The sequence below is a fragment of the Schistocerca americana genome, chromosome 1 (assembly GCF_021461395.2).
Source record: "Schistocerca americana isolate TAMUIC-IGC-003095 chromosome 1, iqSchAmer2.1, whole genome shotgun sequence".
Classification (NCBI taxonomy): Eukaryota; Metazoa; Arthropoda; class Insecta; order Orthoptera; family Acrididae; genus Schistocerca; species Schistocerca americana.
In genome coordinates, this window is record NC_060119.1 from 1158018902 (window position 1) to 1158036799 (window position 17898).

Here is a 17898-nt window from a genome sequence, read left to right on the forward strand (position 1 = left end):
CGTAGGCAGAGATGCGTTCTGTGGGGGCTTGGTAACCAGCTACAATGGGACGGCTGGGATGATTGGGTTTGTGAATTTTAGGAAGAAGGTAGAAGGTAGGGGTGCGGGGTGTTGGTGGGGTCAGGAGGTTGATGGAGTCAGGTGAAAGGTTTTGTTGGGGGGCCTAAGGTTCTGAGGATTCCTTGAAGCTCCGCCTGGACATCAGGAATGGGATTACCTTGGCAAACTTTGTAAGTAGTGTTGTTTGACTGCATCAGCTTTCAGACAACACTACTTACAGTCCCTCAGCCACATACTCCAGACGATCAAGTACCACAGTCGTGGAACCCTTGTCCGCCGGAAGAATGACGATAGATTGGTCAGCCTTCAGATCACGGATAGCCTGGGCTTCAGCAGTGGTGATGTTGGAAGTAGGATTAAGGTTTTTTAAGAAGGATTGAGAGGCAAGGCTGGAAGTCAGAAATTCCTGGAAGGTTAGGAGAGGGTGATTTTGAGGAAGAGGAGGTGTGTCCCGCTGTGACGGAGGATGGAACTGTTCCAGGCATGGTTCAATTTGGATAGTGTCTTGGAGAGCTGGATCATTAGGAGTAGGATTAGGATCATTTTTCTTCGTGGCAAAGTGATATTTCCAGCAGAGAGTACGGGTGTAGGACAGTAAATCTTTGACGAGGGCTGTTTGGTTAAATCTGGGAGTGGGGCTGAAGGTGAGGCCTTTGGATAGGACAGAGGTTTCGGATTGGGAGAGAGGTTTGGAGTAAAGGTTAACTACTGAATTGGGGTGTTGTGGTTCCAGATTGTGTTGATTGGAATTTAGAGGTTTTGGAGGGAGTGGAGCTGGAAGTGGGAGATTGAGTAGATGGGAGAGACTGGGTTTGTGGGCAATGAGAGGAGGTTGAGGTTTGCTGGAAAGATTGTGAAGGGTGAGTGAGTGTTTGTTGGTAATGAGGATCACCCTGTGGCTAAACATGCCTTGGTGCACGGCCAGCACATCTTGGCACAGTGTTACACTGTCCGGGTTATTTGGATACTTCCCACTAACACCAACCTGTCAGAACTCCGGAGATGGGAACTTGCGCTTCAGCATATCCTCTCTTCTCGCTATCCGCCAGGCCTCAATCTCCACTAATTTCTAATTTCAATTTGCCGCCGCTCATACCTCACCTGCCTTTCAACAACATCTTTGCCTCTGTACTTCCGCCTCGACTGACATCTCTGCCCAAACTCTTTGCCTTTACAAATGTCTGCTTGTGTCTGTGTATATGCGGATGGATATGTGTGTGTGCGCGAGTGTATACCTGTCCTTTTTTCCCCCTAAGGTAAGTCTTTCCGCTCCCAGGATTGGAATGACTCCTTACCCTCTCCCTTAAAACCCACATCCTTTCGTCTTCCCCTCTCCTTCCCTCTTTCCTGATGAGGCAACAGTTTGTTGCGAAAGCTTGAATTTTGTGTGTGTGTTTGTGTTTGTTTGTGTGTCTATCGACCTGCCAGCGCTTTTGTTCGGTAAGTCACCTCATCTTTGTTTTTATATATAATTTTTCCCACGTGGAATGTTTCCTTCCATTATATATATATGCGCGTGTGTGTGTGTGTGTGTGTGTGTGTGTGTGTGTGTGTGTGTGTGGAATGTTTCTTTCTATTATATAATAGAAAGAAACATTCCACATGGGAAAAATATATTAAACACAAAGATTCTGTGACTTGCCAAACGGGAAAGCGCTGGCAGATAGACACAATAAAAAACACACAAACACACACACAAAATTTCAAGCTTTCGCAACCCATGGTTGCCTCATCAGGAAGGAGGGAAGGACGAAAGGATATGGGTTTAAGGGAGAGGGTAAGGAGTCATTCCAATCCCGGGAGCAGAAAGACTTACCTTAGGGGGAAAAAAGGACATGTATACACTCGCACACACACACATATCCATCCACACATATACAGACACAAGCAGACATATGTAAATGTATACACTTGCGCACACACACACACACACACACGCACACACACACACACATATATCACACTCTTTGCCTTTACAAATGTCTGCTTGTGTCTGTGTATGATTCTTTGCCTTTACAAATGTCTGCTTGTGTCTGTGTATGTGCGGATGGATGTGTGTGTGTGTGTGTGTGTGTGTGTGTGTGTGTGTGTGTGTGTGTGTGTGTGTGTGCGCGCGCGCGCGCGCGCGCGCGCGCACATCAAATCCGTACATGCAAGTAATGCTTTAAAAATAACATAAATGGCCAGATTCCTAGGCCTAATGTTCTTCTAAGTGGCTGGTCTCCAAAGTGTTAACAAATAAAGTACAAATTATAATTTTGGTAAAGTAGTAATCAATAATGCTGAACAATATCAAGATGTATAAATGGCTATTACTTTATGTTTACACTTACATTATGCTGACAGTGCACAGTGCAGAGCACACCAACCTATTTAGTTTATCAGAAAGAGAATTCACTTGAGGAAAGAGTAACATTGAGACTATCAGCACAATGGTTTGTGGGAATGGCCACTGGAAGATATGGACATTTGCAGAATTGATGTGTCAGGTAGTGATTGTGGCGTATAGCAATGATTGTGGTATATACAATGTGGTATTGTGTCTGGTAATCGGCTATACATGGAGTTAACCGTTATAGTGTTTTTGACAGTTTTTGTGTGGGTTAGGCCACTATGTTTCGGTGCACTTGGCAGTAATACACGAAACATGTGGGATAGGTCGTCATTGCTTTATACACTGTAGACAAATATTGGACAAGACACACATGAGACATTAATGTTCATCATCCGCATCATCATTTACACGGTTGGTGTTGCCACATGGCTATGCAGATATCTTCAAGTTACGGTAATATCCACTGTACACCAGGGGGTATGAACTGCAGCAAGGTCATTAAATCAGTATTTTTCAACATGCTAACAGCATGTCCATTGGGATACAGTACATCCAGAGTCTCAATTACTTTCGACCCTCATTTAGGAAAACTGACGTTGGCAAACGGGACATCTGGCTCATTGGAGTACTTATAAAACATGATACAGGGAGAGGATGCTTTCTACTGAAGCCACTGAATATGGAACCATTGCACCCTGGTATTTTGTGTCGACACTTACAAGGTTACGTATGATGCTCTCTAAATATACTGCAGACACGAAACCATTCCTTGTCATCAGTATAGCAGTGAAGGGTTGTTGTTCTCGTGCAGTGATAATGACATTCACCCAGTCAGAGGGTGTGTATATGTTTGGGTGAAATTTCCTGTTCTTCTCAATGATACCGAAGTCCTGGGTACATGATAGGTATGAATGCCCACTGACTAGGAATTTATGGTGGATTACTTCTGGTGTAAAGTCTGCATGCAGAACCAAGAACTGACAAAGTAAGGCCATTTTTATATTCCGATTTTGCCCAGCAAACTGATCCGAGTACATAATCAGTCGTTTTGTTTGGACATTATGTTTAATGTAATGCATGAGGCACAATCCAATTTCTTGCGGTCCATGGGATGCTTCGCCCTCACTCCATACATACATGGTAGCTTTCTTGGTACATAGGTCATGTATTCCAAGGCAGTTATGTCCACAATTGCCACTTGTAGTAACAGATACCTGTCGTAAATACCAGTGTTGGTAAAGTGCTCATCAAATCAAAGGCAATCATGGTTGTATTATTGTCCTGATGCCTGCCTTCTGCTGCATCGCGATGCATTCCCGTCCGTGCGCTCTTAGCCTTTCGCTGATGTAACTCTCTTTCACATTTCCATGTTCCTTCTCACCCACAGTGTTGGCTGCAGCATGTTTGATGTTATAGAGGTCTCATTTATGGCACGAATCACTTCCAGGGGGATGAAAGGACAGATTAAATCTTGTATTAAATATCTGACCAAACATGTAGTATGAGACCGCAGAATTGTGATCGGATTTATATAAATGGTATAACTTCCCCATGCTCAGGTCTGGTGACAAATACTTCCAATCCAATGTTTCATTCATTCGTGCATAAGGTCTCCAATATGTTGGAAACCGTTTTATGAATTTCTCTACCACAACTGTCTTTGCTATTGGTGTTTTGCTTTTAGCAGAGCATGCGCCTCTCTTATCGGTGGTGGGGTCTGGTGCTGCACTTTGTGCGAAAGAATCCTTGTAATCCTACCATCTGATATCTGCGAAATGTTCTTGAAGAATGTTTTACACACCTTCATGACCACGTCCTCTTCATTCTGGAAATGGTATAGGCGTGTTGTTACTCGTTGTGACTCTGTAGTACCAGAGGAATATGTGTGTGCCATAGGAACTACCTTCACCATAGCAAAAATGTATGCTGACTGCAAGTCAAACTACTTAATGCATAGAACGAGTTAAATAGATGTTACTCGTGTTTAGGTGAAAAATGTCAACTACATCCCTTCTGATACGTGCATGCTCCGAGTGTGGGACATTTCTTTGGCACTACATTTCCCTTCATGTTAACATATTCTTCCCCTTTTGATAACTTTTTCAATGTTCTGTGCCCTCAGATGTGCATTCCAGACCCGTCTTCTTCCTCATTGCAGTGCAATTATGGTACCAGTACTACGATCCCCCTCAGATACATCCATGGTGGACATAGTGGGTGTGGTATCCTTCACTGTACCAGGTAGATTGGGCTCTGCTAACATGACACATAACTCATCCGCTGTACCACTTGCACGCTGGCTGAATCAGCCAGATGCACATTCCATGTCTGAGGCGTCTGTAGTAGTGCCCGATCCAAATAGAAATGTTCCTTATCTGCACCGGTGTCCATATCAAATCATATGAGTCCAACAAGGGAACATAAAACCATCATTACCTCGCAATGCAGCTTCAACATTGTCAACAGGTCGACTGCATATGACATTCTGTAGTTAACATACACACACTAACGACCATTCAGCGGTGTGTCGACCACAATACTGTGAGTCTATACTGCAGCTGTGCCCTCTGCTGGCTGTCATGTGCTGTATGACGAATGGTACGCTGTCCCACCGGCCTACTTGCTATGCGCACATGGCGCAATAGTGCGCTCCATTTCGTATGGCACTGCCCGGTGCATAAACATCATCTGACATTGTGGTGACATGATGAACAATGTATATCAACACATAACTCGATTTCAGTACTTTGTTTAATGGTCTCTATCTACCTTTTCCTTGGTTCTTCTTTAAATTTTTGACCTTCCATTCACCCGAGCATTACAGGTTTTTCTAGTGAGCCTTTTACTCTCATGATATGCACAAAGTACCTTAATTTCATCTGGTGTAATTTGGCAACCAAAGATAGTTTATTCCATATTAAATGCTGAATGCAAATTTCATGACATCAGCTGCAATTGTGGCACATGAAAATTTGTGCCTGACCAGGACTCAAACCCAGATTTCCCACTTGTTTTCATATGTCAAAATTGGTAATACAGTTACACCCACTGCAGCTGATGTCATGAAATTTGCACGCAATAGATAATTTGGAATAATGTTTCACACAGCTGCTGATCATCAAATCATACAGGGTGATTCAGCTGCCTCCACCAATATCGTTTTATGCAACAAGCAACATTATATCTGGCTTTGAAAAACCATGTGTGAGATTTTCAGTCTCTTAGCTCTCCATGCGCAAAGTGTTATTCCTACAGGAACCTTTTTGTAGGAAATTTAATTGCAAGACATTTTGTTCTTTGATACATTTTCACTGGAGGCCATAGTTTTCAAGTTATTCAAGAAAAATTTATGAAAGTGACCTTCATATGTAACCCCACTACCACACTCAGCCCCCACTGGTCAGGATTTCTAGGGAGTTGTTCATGGCATTCCCTTCTATCGTACCACTGTACAAAACTTTGTGATCGCGTGACTTATTTTCCACATTTGACCTTTCTTGGTCTTTACTGACTGGCCCTATTATGCCACCGGCTTAGTTGAGCACTTAAAAATTATAAAAAAATTTTATTAATAAAAATACCCGTGATGCTTTGATTTTCTGACAAAAGAAACTCAATTACAGCTCTCTGCTTGGAACGCACCTCTGTTAACGATGCCATTTTGAAGGCTACGTACAGTGCCGCCACCTATTGGAACTTCAGAAAGCTATAGGGTGTGAAGCAGAAATGTTCCACCAAATTCCACAACAAATTTCGCATTTTTTTCAACTGAAATTGACTGAGAAAAAAAAGTGTTACATTACTTACCGAACACCCCTTGTATGTGAACAGTGTTGTAACTCGCTGATCATTCAAAGTGCCGCTGCGCAATTACGCGCGTCCTCTACATGCAGCACTGTCTGCCAGATATGCAGCAGCCACGCCACCTAAGCGGCCAGCCACCCAGCGGCCGCTAGACTTAGACTCAGTGCTCATTCGAATGTTACCGTGTTCACATATCTTGCTTTGTCAACTTGCTCAGTGACTTATATGTGTTGTGTCGTTTTGAAATATATGTGTTCAACTTGACGTTATAACAATTGGCGACAAGGATGGGATTTTTCCTTTTCATCGTTGATCCACAGGTTTCCATGGCTGCTGTCGAGCAACTATTGCAAGGTCTCATTGAACAACAAACGCTTCTAACACTGGTGATACCCAATTTCGTCACGGCATCAAATGCAGGTCGTTTCTCGTCATTGTCTATACCTCCTTTTCCTCCTTACGACGAGATGGCGGAAGACTGGCCTGATTATGAAAAACGTCTTCGACAGCACTTCTTGGCATTTCATGTCACGGACGACACAACACATATATAAGTCACTGAGCAAGTTGACAAAGCAAGATATGTGAACACGGTAACATTCGAAAGAGCACTAAGTCCAAGTCTAGCGGCCGCTGGCTGCCTGGCCGCTTAGGTGGCGCAGCTGCTGCATATCTGGCAGACAGCGCCGCATGTAGAGGACGCGCGTAATTGCGCGGTGGCACTTTGAATGATCAGCGAGTCACAACACTGTTCACATACAAGGGGTATTCAGTAAGTAATGTAACACTTTCTTTTCTCAGTCAATTTCAGTTGAAAAAATGCGAAATTTGTTGTGGAATTTGGTGGAACATTTCTGCTTCACACCCTATAGCTTTCTGAAGTTCCAATAGGTGGCGGCACTGTGCATAGCCTTCAATATGGCATCATTAACAGAGGTACGTTCCAAGCAGAGAGTTGTCATTGAGTTTCTTTTGTCAGAAAATCACAGCATCACAGGTATTCATAGGTGCTTGCAAAATATCTATGGAGACCTGGTGGTGAACAAACGCACAGTGAGCCATTGGCTGAGGCATCTATCATCATCACAACAAGGTCGTGCAAACCTGTGCGATCTCCCCCGTGTTGGCCCTGGAGGTCACCAATGATAGTGCTGACATGCTCACCGAACAGTTGGAGTATTCATAGGTATGTGCCCACTGGGTTCTTTGCCGCATGACAGAAGACCACAAAAAGCAATAAAGGACCATTTGTGGAGAATTGCTTGTGCATTACAAGGCTGATTGTGACAATTTTTGTCGAACATTATCACAGGTGATGAAACATGGGTTTATCACTTTGAATCGGAAACAAAACAGCAGACAATGGAGTGGAACCACACCGTCTCTCCTAAGAAGAAAAGGTTCAAAGCAGCATCTTCAGCCAGTAAATTCATGGTGATGGTTTTCTGGGACTCTGAACGAGTCACTCTGATATTCTCCCTCATGGTGATAACGGTCAACTCTGAAGTGTAGTGTGCTACCCTCAGGAAATGGAAGAGATGACTTCGGTGTGTTTGTCATCAGAAAAACCAAACAAACTTCTCCTTCACACAAGAACACAAGGCCTTCCACAAGTATGTGCGTTCAAGAGGAGCTCACAAAACTTCGTTGGACTGTTCCTCCTCATCCATTCTACAGTCGGGCTCTCACATCTTCTGACTTCGATGTGTGGGGCCAAATAAAGGTGCACTCCATGGGAAGCAGTGCATGTACGATACGATGGGAAGCTTATTGATGAAGTAGAGTAGTACCATGTGGATATACATGGCCTCCAAGTCAGGTGGCGTAAGGCCGTCGCAATGAACAGAGATTGTGAGGGTTCTGTAGCCAAAAGAGAGGAAAATAATATGGTGTATTGGAATCCTAAATAAAACCAACCCGCTTTCAGAAAAAAAATGTTGTATTTTTTTATTGAACACTCCTTGTATTTTACAGTACACATTTAATGTCTTGTTTACTGCCTGCTGCCCCCCCCCTTATATCTATGGTACTTCTCCTGCAATTATAATTTTATTCTGTTTATATTTGGACAGTTGTAATATTAAAGCATTAATTTTTTTTCTATAAATACCATCTCATCAGAGCCCGGAGTTCGATAAACTGAGACAATTACAATTTTTTGTGTATGCATTACACTACCAGCTACTTCAATTATGCCTTCAAGGCATATTCTGCCAAGGTCTATCATCGAGTAATGTAAATCAAGACTGCTTTTAATTTTGATTGAGACCCCACCATGTGATATGCTTTTTCTGCAGTAGCTTGTTACTAGCAAGTATCAAAGTGAAATGCAGAGGTCTATTTCAGACTCTGTCATCCAGTGTTCATTGAAAAACAAAATGCTGCAGTTAATTTTATCAAGCCAGTATTGCAGTTCATTGACTGTACCCCTACGAGATTGTACATTTTAAAGAGAATACTATTATTACTACAAAAGGAGATTTTGATTTAAATGAATCTTGTATGCTCATTTATTTTCACAGGGTATTCTAAAGTAGCAAAGTTATCTCAGTTAATTAGTTTGCTGCAGTTTCCTCTTGATGTGGTTTCTATCCTTCCTTCTCTTGTAATGTCGTTTTCCCTATAAAATAAGGTACATTAACATGCACGATAGGACTGTCTTTTAAAACAATACTATTGTATTTAGGAATTTCATTTAGCCTATGATCTTGTTTCTCTCTTGACACAGAAATTTCTTCGCACAATAATTTGATGCTCAATGTGCAGAATTTTCTCTAGTTGACTAATATCTAAGACATTGCATTTTGATTAAATGGTGCACAGTTAGTTGATTTTAATGTTGGTATTACAGATCTCATTGTTGATACATGAATTAAAGATCAGGTCACATCTATGAGGTATTGACACAACAACGTTTTCCATTTTACTTGTGTGTAAAAAACTCTTCAAGCCTGTTATACAATTTTTGGTTTCATTATATGCTACATCATTTGCACCAGTCACACAAACAACGAAATCACTGTCCTTCAGTGTATTCTTATGTTCCAGACGTCTTTAATAATGTAACTCTTCAGGCTTTCCCGGCAATCTAATGACATCTTGGGTTGTCGGGTGTTCTGCCGGATATCAGCGTCATACTTGCACGATATTTCGGTCACATAGCTCGTGGCCCTCATCAGGTGCGACCTGAGACTGTACGACGCTGATATCCGGCAGAACACCCGACAACCCAAGATGTCTTTAATAATGTTTCTCATTCTCATCTGGGTATCACAATACCAGTTACATGGAAATCCACATTCACATGCCGTAAAATGATAGCTAGCTTTCTTCCATGGTTGTCCACAAAAAATAGCGCATTTCAGTTTTTTGTCGGCTGTTCATGATTACTGCTAACTTTCCATTTTGTAACCTTCATATAAATTGGAATGTTCACTTTTAATGTTCACGAAGTCAATGCTACTTTCTGATAATATGCTAATCCTGTTTAGGCAAACAAGATTAGTTTTATATAACGAATTTTATTGAGGGTGTAACATGTTTTTAATCACTCTGGTAGGTATTTCTAGAGAAATAGGAAGAGTGAGTTCTTTATGCACTTTTTGCCATTGTTTTCATTGGGAAGAGTGTTTTGAATTGTTTACACATGTATGGCCATATTTCTCCACTAGCGCACTGTAACCACAAACACACACAAACTTCATATCGTTTGTGGTTTTTTCCATATAACTTTTTTATATGTTAATCTGCTTCAAACACTACTTGAAGGCAATGAAATTTGTGTATAAAAAAGTAAACACTGTAAGAGATACAACAGGAATGTTTACTTTGTATTGGGACTCAGTGTAATATTTGTTTTGAGTATCTTCCATCCTTTCTTTGAGCAACATGACTAGCCCGCCACCGTTTCAAGGCACTTACTCTTCCCATTTTATCACTGATCTTGGTTGTATGTCTGATATCTACTGCTTTCTTTTTGTCTTTCTTTGTGTAGCCCAAGACTGATCTTTCCATTCCTCTTTCAGCTACTGTGAGTTTTCTTAAATGAACTCATTTGATGTCCATGTCCTTTAACCATAAGTTATTATTGGTAGTACACACTGGTCAAACTTTTTCTTCAGCTCAGCTGGCATCTTAGACTTGAAACCTGGAGAGGGTCTTCTGTTAAGTTTGCCAGTCCAATTTAATACAGCAGCATATTTCTGTTTTTAAGTCTCCTTTCATATTTACAAATTGACCCAGATAGACATATTCTGTGATCCTTTTCGGTTGTGTATTTCCAACACATACTGTATTTCCCTCCGTGGTCCATTCATTTATCGTGAACTTGATTTTGTTGAAGTTCATTTTTACACCAAATTCAGAGGATATTAATGCAAGTTCATTAATTAATGTTCATTTTTACACCAAATTCAGAGCATATTAACAGAAGTTCATTCACTAATATTTCAAGTTCTATACTATTTGCAAACAGAACAATATCATCAGCAATTCTCAAAGTATTTAACGCCTTTCAGAGACTTATTAATTCCCTTTGTTTTCCAATTCAGTTTAGACACTGCTTTTTCTAAGATGGCTAAAAATAGTTTTGGAGATATAGAGTTATCTTGTTTTAATCCTTTTCAATGGACATTTCAGTTTTCTTATAACAACAGTTAGAAACACTGTGGATGTTTAGTGTATGTTGTATAAGATTTTAATAATGCCCTATTTCACTTCATTTTGCATTAACACACCAAACACACATAGGTGTTTCAGTGAATCAAATGCCTTTTCAATGAGTATTAATTGTTTTGCATAAAGTGAAGGATACAGTAAACTGTCTCAAATCTCTATGAAACCAAGTTGTCTCAGTAGTTTGAGCCAAGTCAACTGTAATGCTCATTCTGGTAGAAAAAATTTTAGTGGAGACTTTGTACAGTACTGACATAAGATTTATATCTTTAGTACTACCTTCCAAATGCCCCTCACAGGCATAAATTAAGAAGAATTTATATCCTGTTATGCCCTACCTTAGAAGAATTGAGTTCCTCCTGAGTGGAAGACGGCATTAGTATTACTTCTATAAGTTCCTGGCACCTTTTATCTTTTCGGATAATGTCAACTAGATATCTTAAACAGCCTTCAGATTTTCCTCCATCCAAGAGCTCTCCTGATATTCTGTTTATGAATTTGGTAATTTCTTCAGTTTTATCATCACCAGTTTTAATGTGCTCAACCATCATCAGTGTCCATTTTCTCAACCTGAAACATATTTATTTATTTATTCTTTGCCCATGGACTCCAGCTGAAAATCCAGCTGAGAGTATTGGGTGTGTAATACAATAGGCTATTAACATCAAACTTGATTTCATTATATATAAATGAAACAAATAATTAATGATATGAATATAATAGAGGGAAACATTCCACGTGGAAAAAATATATCTAAAAAGAAAGATGATGAGACTTACCAAACAAAACCGCTGGCAGGTCGATAGACACACAAACAAACACAAACATACACACAAAATTCAAGCTTTCGCAACAAACAGTTGCTTCATCAGGAAAGAGGGAAGGAGAGGGAAAGACAAAAGGATGCGGGTTTTAAGGGAGAGGGTAAGGAGTCATTCCAATCCCGGGAGTGGAAAGACTTACCTTAGGGGGAAAAAAGGACAGGTATACACTCGCACACACACACATATCCATCCGCATATACACAGACACAAGCAGACATTTGTAAAGGCAAAGAGTTTGGGCAGAGATGTCAGTCGAGGCGGAAGTACAGAGGCAAAGATGTTGTTGAAAGACAGGTGAGGTATGAGCGGCGGAAAATTGAAATTAGAAATTAGCGGAGATTGAGGCCTGGCGGATAGCGAGAAGAGAGGATATGCTGAAGGGCAAGTTCCCATCTCTGGAGTTCTGACAGGTTGGTGTTAGTGGGAAGTATCCAGATAACCCGGACAGTGTAACACTGTGCCAAGATGTGCTGGCCGTGCACAAAGGCATGTTTAGCCACAGGGTGATCCTCATTACCAACAAACACTGTCTGCCTGTGTCCATACATGCAAATGGACAGTTTGCTGCTGGTCATTCCCACATAGAAGGCTTCACAGTGTAGGCAGGTCAGTTGGTAAATCATGTGGGTGCTTTCACACGTGGCTCTGCCTTTGATCGTGTACACCTTCCGGGTTACAGGACTGGTGTAGGTGGTGGTGGGAGGGTGCATGGGACAGGTTTTACACCGGGGGCGGTTACAAGGGTAGGAGCCAGAGGGTAGGGAAGGTGGTTTGGGGATTTCATAGGGATGAACTAACAGGTTACGAAGGTTAGGTGGACGGCGGAAAGACACTCTAGGTGGAGTGGGGAGGATTTCATGATGGATGGATCTCATTTAAGGGCAGGATTTGAGGAAGTCGTATCCCTGCTGGAGAGCCACATTCAGAATCTGATCCAGTCCCGGAAAGTATCCTGTCACAAGTGGGGCACTTTTGGGGTTCTTCTGTGGAAGGTTCCGGGTTTGAGGAGATGAGGAAGTGGCTCTGGTTATCTGCTTCTGTACCAGGTCGGGAGGGTAGTTACGGGATGCAAAAGCCGTTTTCAGGTTGTTGGTGTAATGGTTCAAGGATTCCGGACTGGAGCAGATTCGTTTGCCATGAAGACCTAGGCTGTAGAGAAGGGACCGTTTGATGTGGAATCGGTGGCAGCTGTTATAATGGAGGTACTGTTGCTTGTTGGTGGGTTTGATGTGGACGGACGTGTGAAGCTGGCCATTGGACAGGTGGAGGTCAACGTCAAGGAAAGTGGCATGGGATTTAGAGTAGGACCAGGTGAATCTGATGGAAGCAAAGGAGTTGAGGTTGTCGAGGAAATTCTGGAGTTCTTCTTCACTGTGAGTCCAGATCATGAAAATGTCATCAATAAATCTGTACCAAACTTTGGGTTGGCAGGCCTGGGTAACCAAGGCTTCCTCTAAGCGACCCTTAGAATAGGTTGGCATATGAGGGGGCCATCCTGGTACCCATGGCTGTTCCCTTTAATTGTTGGTATGTCTGGCCTTCGAAAGTGAAGAAGTTGTGGGTCAGGACGAAGCTGGCTAAGGTAATGAGGAAAGAGGTTTTAGGTAGGGTGGCAGGTGATCGGCGTGAAAGGAAGTGCTCCATCGCAGCGAGGCCCTGGACATGCGGAATATTTGTGTATTAATTAAATTATTAAATAACTAAACAGAAATAGTCTATAAGCATACAAAGTTTATACATGTTTCACATTATACAAACACACAAATCCAAACGACATACAGAAATGATAATTTTTAAAGGTACATTTCAGTAATGATATAACATATTTAAATACCATCTTAGTATTCACTCAAACTGTACACACATTTCTCTGTGACATATAGTTTCAAATGATTTTTAAAACATTTTAGGTGTGTTTCTCTTTTAATGATTTTGGGGAGTTTATTAAAAAACCTTTTGTCTGCCTCTTCAGGGGCAGTCATAGACAGTTTTAGATTTCTGTTTATCATGTAGTAATTTTCATTTCCTCTTGCACCGTGTTTGTGTACATCTTTATTTAGGAGGTGTTCATCGCTCGACCTTACCGCCATTATGCTTTGGTATATGTACAGTGAATATACTGTCACAATATTATAGTGTACAAAAGCTTGCCTACAGGTCTGTCTTGGTGGTATTTTTGCAATGCATCTCACTGCTGTTTTCTGAATTGTGAATATTCTTTTTAAGTAGTCAGCTTGTGCACTTCCCCATATATGAACTGAATAAGACAAATGTGGGAAGACAAGTGCATAATACATTGATCTGAGGACTTTATCATCCACAGTCTTAGCTGTTTTATGCATGATGAAGATCTGTTTGTTTATCTTTTTACACAGTGCATCTATGTGCTCCCCCCATGCCAAATGTTTGTCTATTATAGTTCCTAGAAAGTTTGTGCTGGTTACTTCTTTAATAGTCTTTCCATTTATATTAACATTTATATTATAATTTTCACTATGCTTGGTCTGAAATACTACATTCTTTGTTTTAGACTGATTCATAAACAGGTTGTTTTGTGTTAAATATTTATTTGCATTTTCGATATTCAGGAGTGCTTCCTTCTCAAGCTCCTTCTGTGTGTCAGCTGTGCAAATGATCGTTGTGTCATCAGCATACATTACAAGTTTCCGATTTATATAGCTAGGGAAGTCATTTACGTAGAGTATATATAGTATTGGCCCAAGCCCCGACCCTCGCGGCACACCCTGTTTAACTGTTTGCAATTCTCATCTGTAGTTTGTTACATTTCCCCCACTAGTGTGTCTGATTTCCGTGCATTGTTTCCTATTTGTAATGTATGATTTAAGTATGTCATAGCAATTTCCTCAAATTCCATACTGATACAATTTCATCATTAATTTTGAGTGGTTCACACAATCAAATGCCTTAGATAGGTCCATAAAAATCCCACAAGTCTTTTGTTGCCTGTCAAGTAAATTAAGAATGTGCTCAATTATATTTGTTGATGCTGTTTTTGTTGACTTCTCTTCTCTGAAACCATGTTGTGATGAATGCAGTATACTGTACTTTGTTATAAAACTTAAAATTCTATTCTTTATCATCATTTCAAAAATTTTAGCAAATGTTGAGATCAATGATATTGGCCTGTAATTTCCTAATTCATCCCTGTTCCCTTTCTTAAATATTGGCGTCACTTAACTTACTTTCAGTGAATATGGAAATATACCTTTTTCTATCGCAGCATTCAGCATGTGTCAATGGTTTTAATATACATTCTCTGCATTCCTTTATGAGATGTGATGTGACACCATCCAAGCCAGATGAATGTTTAATTTTAATTTGTTTTCTTAGGTTTGACACTTCTGTGTCTGTTGTAGGTATGAAAACGACAGTATGATTTGTTTTGTATTGTATTGTATTGTATTTGTATTGTGGGGGGTTTAACAATTTACTTACTGCATTTGTTTTATTTTGTCTTATTAATTCATCTGCTACAGTAATATAATATCTGTAAAAAGTATTGGCTATTTCTAGAGGGTTTGCGTTGCTTTTCCCACTCATCAGTGGGCAGGTGTCCTCTGCCCGATTTGTCGCTTTTCCTCTCTCTTCATTAATGAAAGACCATAAATCTTTTGAGTAGTTCTTTCCCTTATCTATAGACATCCTGATGAATGATGCTTTAGTTTCTCTGATAAAACTACAGTACTCTTTCTTTTTTATTTTATACAGTGTGTTGTAGGCCTTAGTATTTTTTTTTTTTTTTTTTTTTTTTTTTTTTTTTTTTTTTTTTTTTTTTTTTTTTTTTTTTTTGTTTGGAGAGGTCATAATACACACTCAGATTATTTCTGGCATGGATTACTTCTCCAGTCACCCAGCTTTTCTTTTTTTGTTGCTTTTTGACAAGCCTTTTACTAACAGGACATGTAACATCAAAATAATAATTAAATAAAGAAAAAAAACTGGTTCCATTTGGTGTTTGCATCTTAAGCTGGATATATTGTTTCCCAGTTTTCTGCCTCTAACATCTTTTTTAGCAGATTTATGTTATGTGGGTAGTTCTGTCTTCTCATCTCCCATATCTTCTGCACTGAATCACTAGTATTTATATTTATGTCTATCATGGTTGCAAAATGGTCTGGTAATGTGGAGTTTATTACATGTGTATCACAATACCATGTAGGAATATTTGTTATTACATGATCAATTATAGTTTCACTATGCTTTGTTACTCTGGTTGGTTTATCTATTTTTATTTTTAGATTGTATATGCACAATAAGTCCAGTAGGGTCTAGGTATTGTGTGTTTTTTCTTGTGTCTATGTTCAGATCTCCTATAATGATCAAATAAGCATATGTTTTTGAGAGGTGTTGAATTATATCTTCAAGCTGTTCAAAAAAGGTTTTAATTACACCATTTGGTGATCGATACAAACCTAATACACAACATAAATTCCCAGCAATTTTAGTTTCCAATGCTGTAGCTTCAAAGCTCAATTCTATTACATTTATGGCTTTGGTTGATTTATAGTTAGAAAAAATAGCAACCCCACCACTTTTATAGGAAGTTCTGCAAAAACTGGCTACTTTCACATAATTCTTCAAGTTGTACATTCCTATGTGATCAGTATTTAACAATTCATTGCAGCAAATATTTGTTAAAAAGTGTAAAAAAGTGAAACAAACAACTGAGGTGAACCTTTGAAAAAATGTAAACAAAACAGCAGTTTCTTTTAAGTAACAACTAAAAAACGACGTTGTACCATTTATTAACTTTATTATTGTTTCCAGGTTTCCAATAAACTCTGCTTCCTACCATCTCCCTTCTTTAGCAAAAATAAGCAAACAGATTATAGCATTCTTTTTAAAACCCAAGTGGGAATCAATAAAAATACATACCAAGATAAAAAAAATGCATCCATTACTTTCGTATTGTAATCAAAATACTCATGTTTCAATAATTATCCACAATGGTTCAGCATTTACAGAATAAAGACATCTTGATTTATCTTGGCAGACAAGTATTGTATCCAGAAAAGATGAAGTATAAATATTCTGTACTAGCTGCAACAGGCAGAAGAAATGCTTTGTTGGTGCTGCACATTTCTTGATTTTGACTGAGATAAACTCACTCTACAGTGTTCTTCTTTGGCATGCCAGTTTAGTAGTTGGCACACAAATAGCTAAATAAAAAATCCAGCAATTTGTACATTTGTTTACATATAAAGTGGACGTTGGAATTTCTCTCTGTGTCACACGATATGTGCAAGAGTCATGTCCTGTTTGAAATTTGAGATTCGTATATTTTACTGTTCGTGTCCCTTTTGCAATCTTCCACTGATTGTATCATTGCTTATTTGTATAGTGAAATTTACAAGTGCCGCGATAAACTCCTACTGTTACTTTATTGTCAACTGTAGGCTTAAAACTTATTTGTGCACTTTTGAGAACAGTAAGCCTATCCTCATTCAAAACAATCTTTCTCTAAGCTTGCAAAACTACATTTTCATAAGTTACCACAATGAGTCTTTTCAATAACATTTTTATGTAGCAAATCATTGTTTGTGATTCACAGTTACTGCCAAAGAATACATCACCCCAAATATTCAGATATCAACACAAAAAATATGCACTTTTGAGAATTTACAATTGTTACAATTGTCCTGTGCACAATCTAATTTGTAGTAAATCACTACTTGTGATTTCATAACTGTAGCATATATTGTAATTAACATATTGGTTTACAGCTAGCTTTTCTCAAGGAGTAGTATATATTATCTACATTTAACTCAATTTTTGAGTTTTTTAGCAACTATAATTAACCTCAAAAAGTTTTGGGAAACTAGTTTTTCTGTTGCCATATTAGAAATCTCATTGCTTCAGTTCTTTCACAGAATTAGTACTTATTTAGCTCAAGGGACTACAAGATGATCAGCAGGCTTACTATAAAGTTATTTGTTCACTGCCGTGTAACACAATGCACCAGCCAAAATGCAGCCGCACTGTGAATGCTGTTCTCAAAGATGGGAAGAGTTGGTTGACTTCCATAAACAGCTGAAAATCACCTCAACTACCATCAAATGATTGGTAACTGCTGGGAATGAGTGTGTTGGACGAGCTCCTGAGAGTCATGTGCCTGTGGTAACAGTATCAAAAGTATTCCTAAAGTACTATCTTCTCCTGTGGACCCTGTCTCCTCCGCGA

At 39.6% G+C, this 17898-nt stretch overlaps 1 protein-coding gene across 1 annotated transcript in view; it reads right to left on the bottom strand.

The window, feature by feature from the left end:
* LOC124597664 overlaps positions 1-17898 on the bottom strand; it is a 307295-nt gene that overhangs the window by 122368 nt on the left and 167029 nt on the right. The window contains exon 10 of the mRNA XM_047135951.1: positions 11212-11443. Within this exon, the coding sequence (XP_046991907.1) occupies positions 11212-11443 (232 nt within the window). The remainder of the gene's footprint in view (positions 1-11211; positions 11444-17898) is intronic.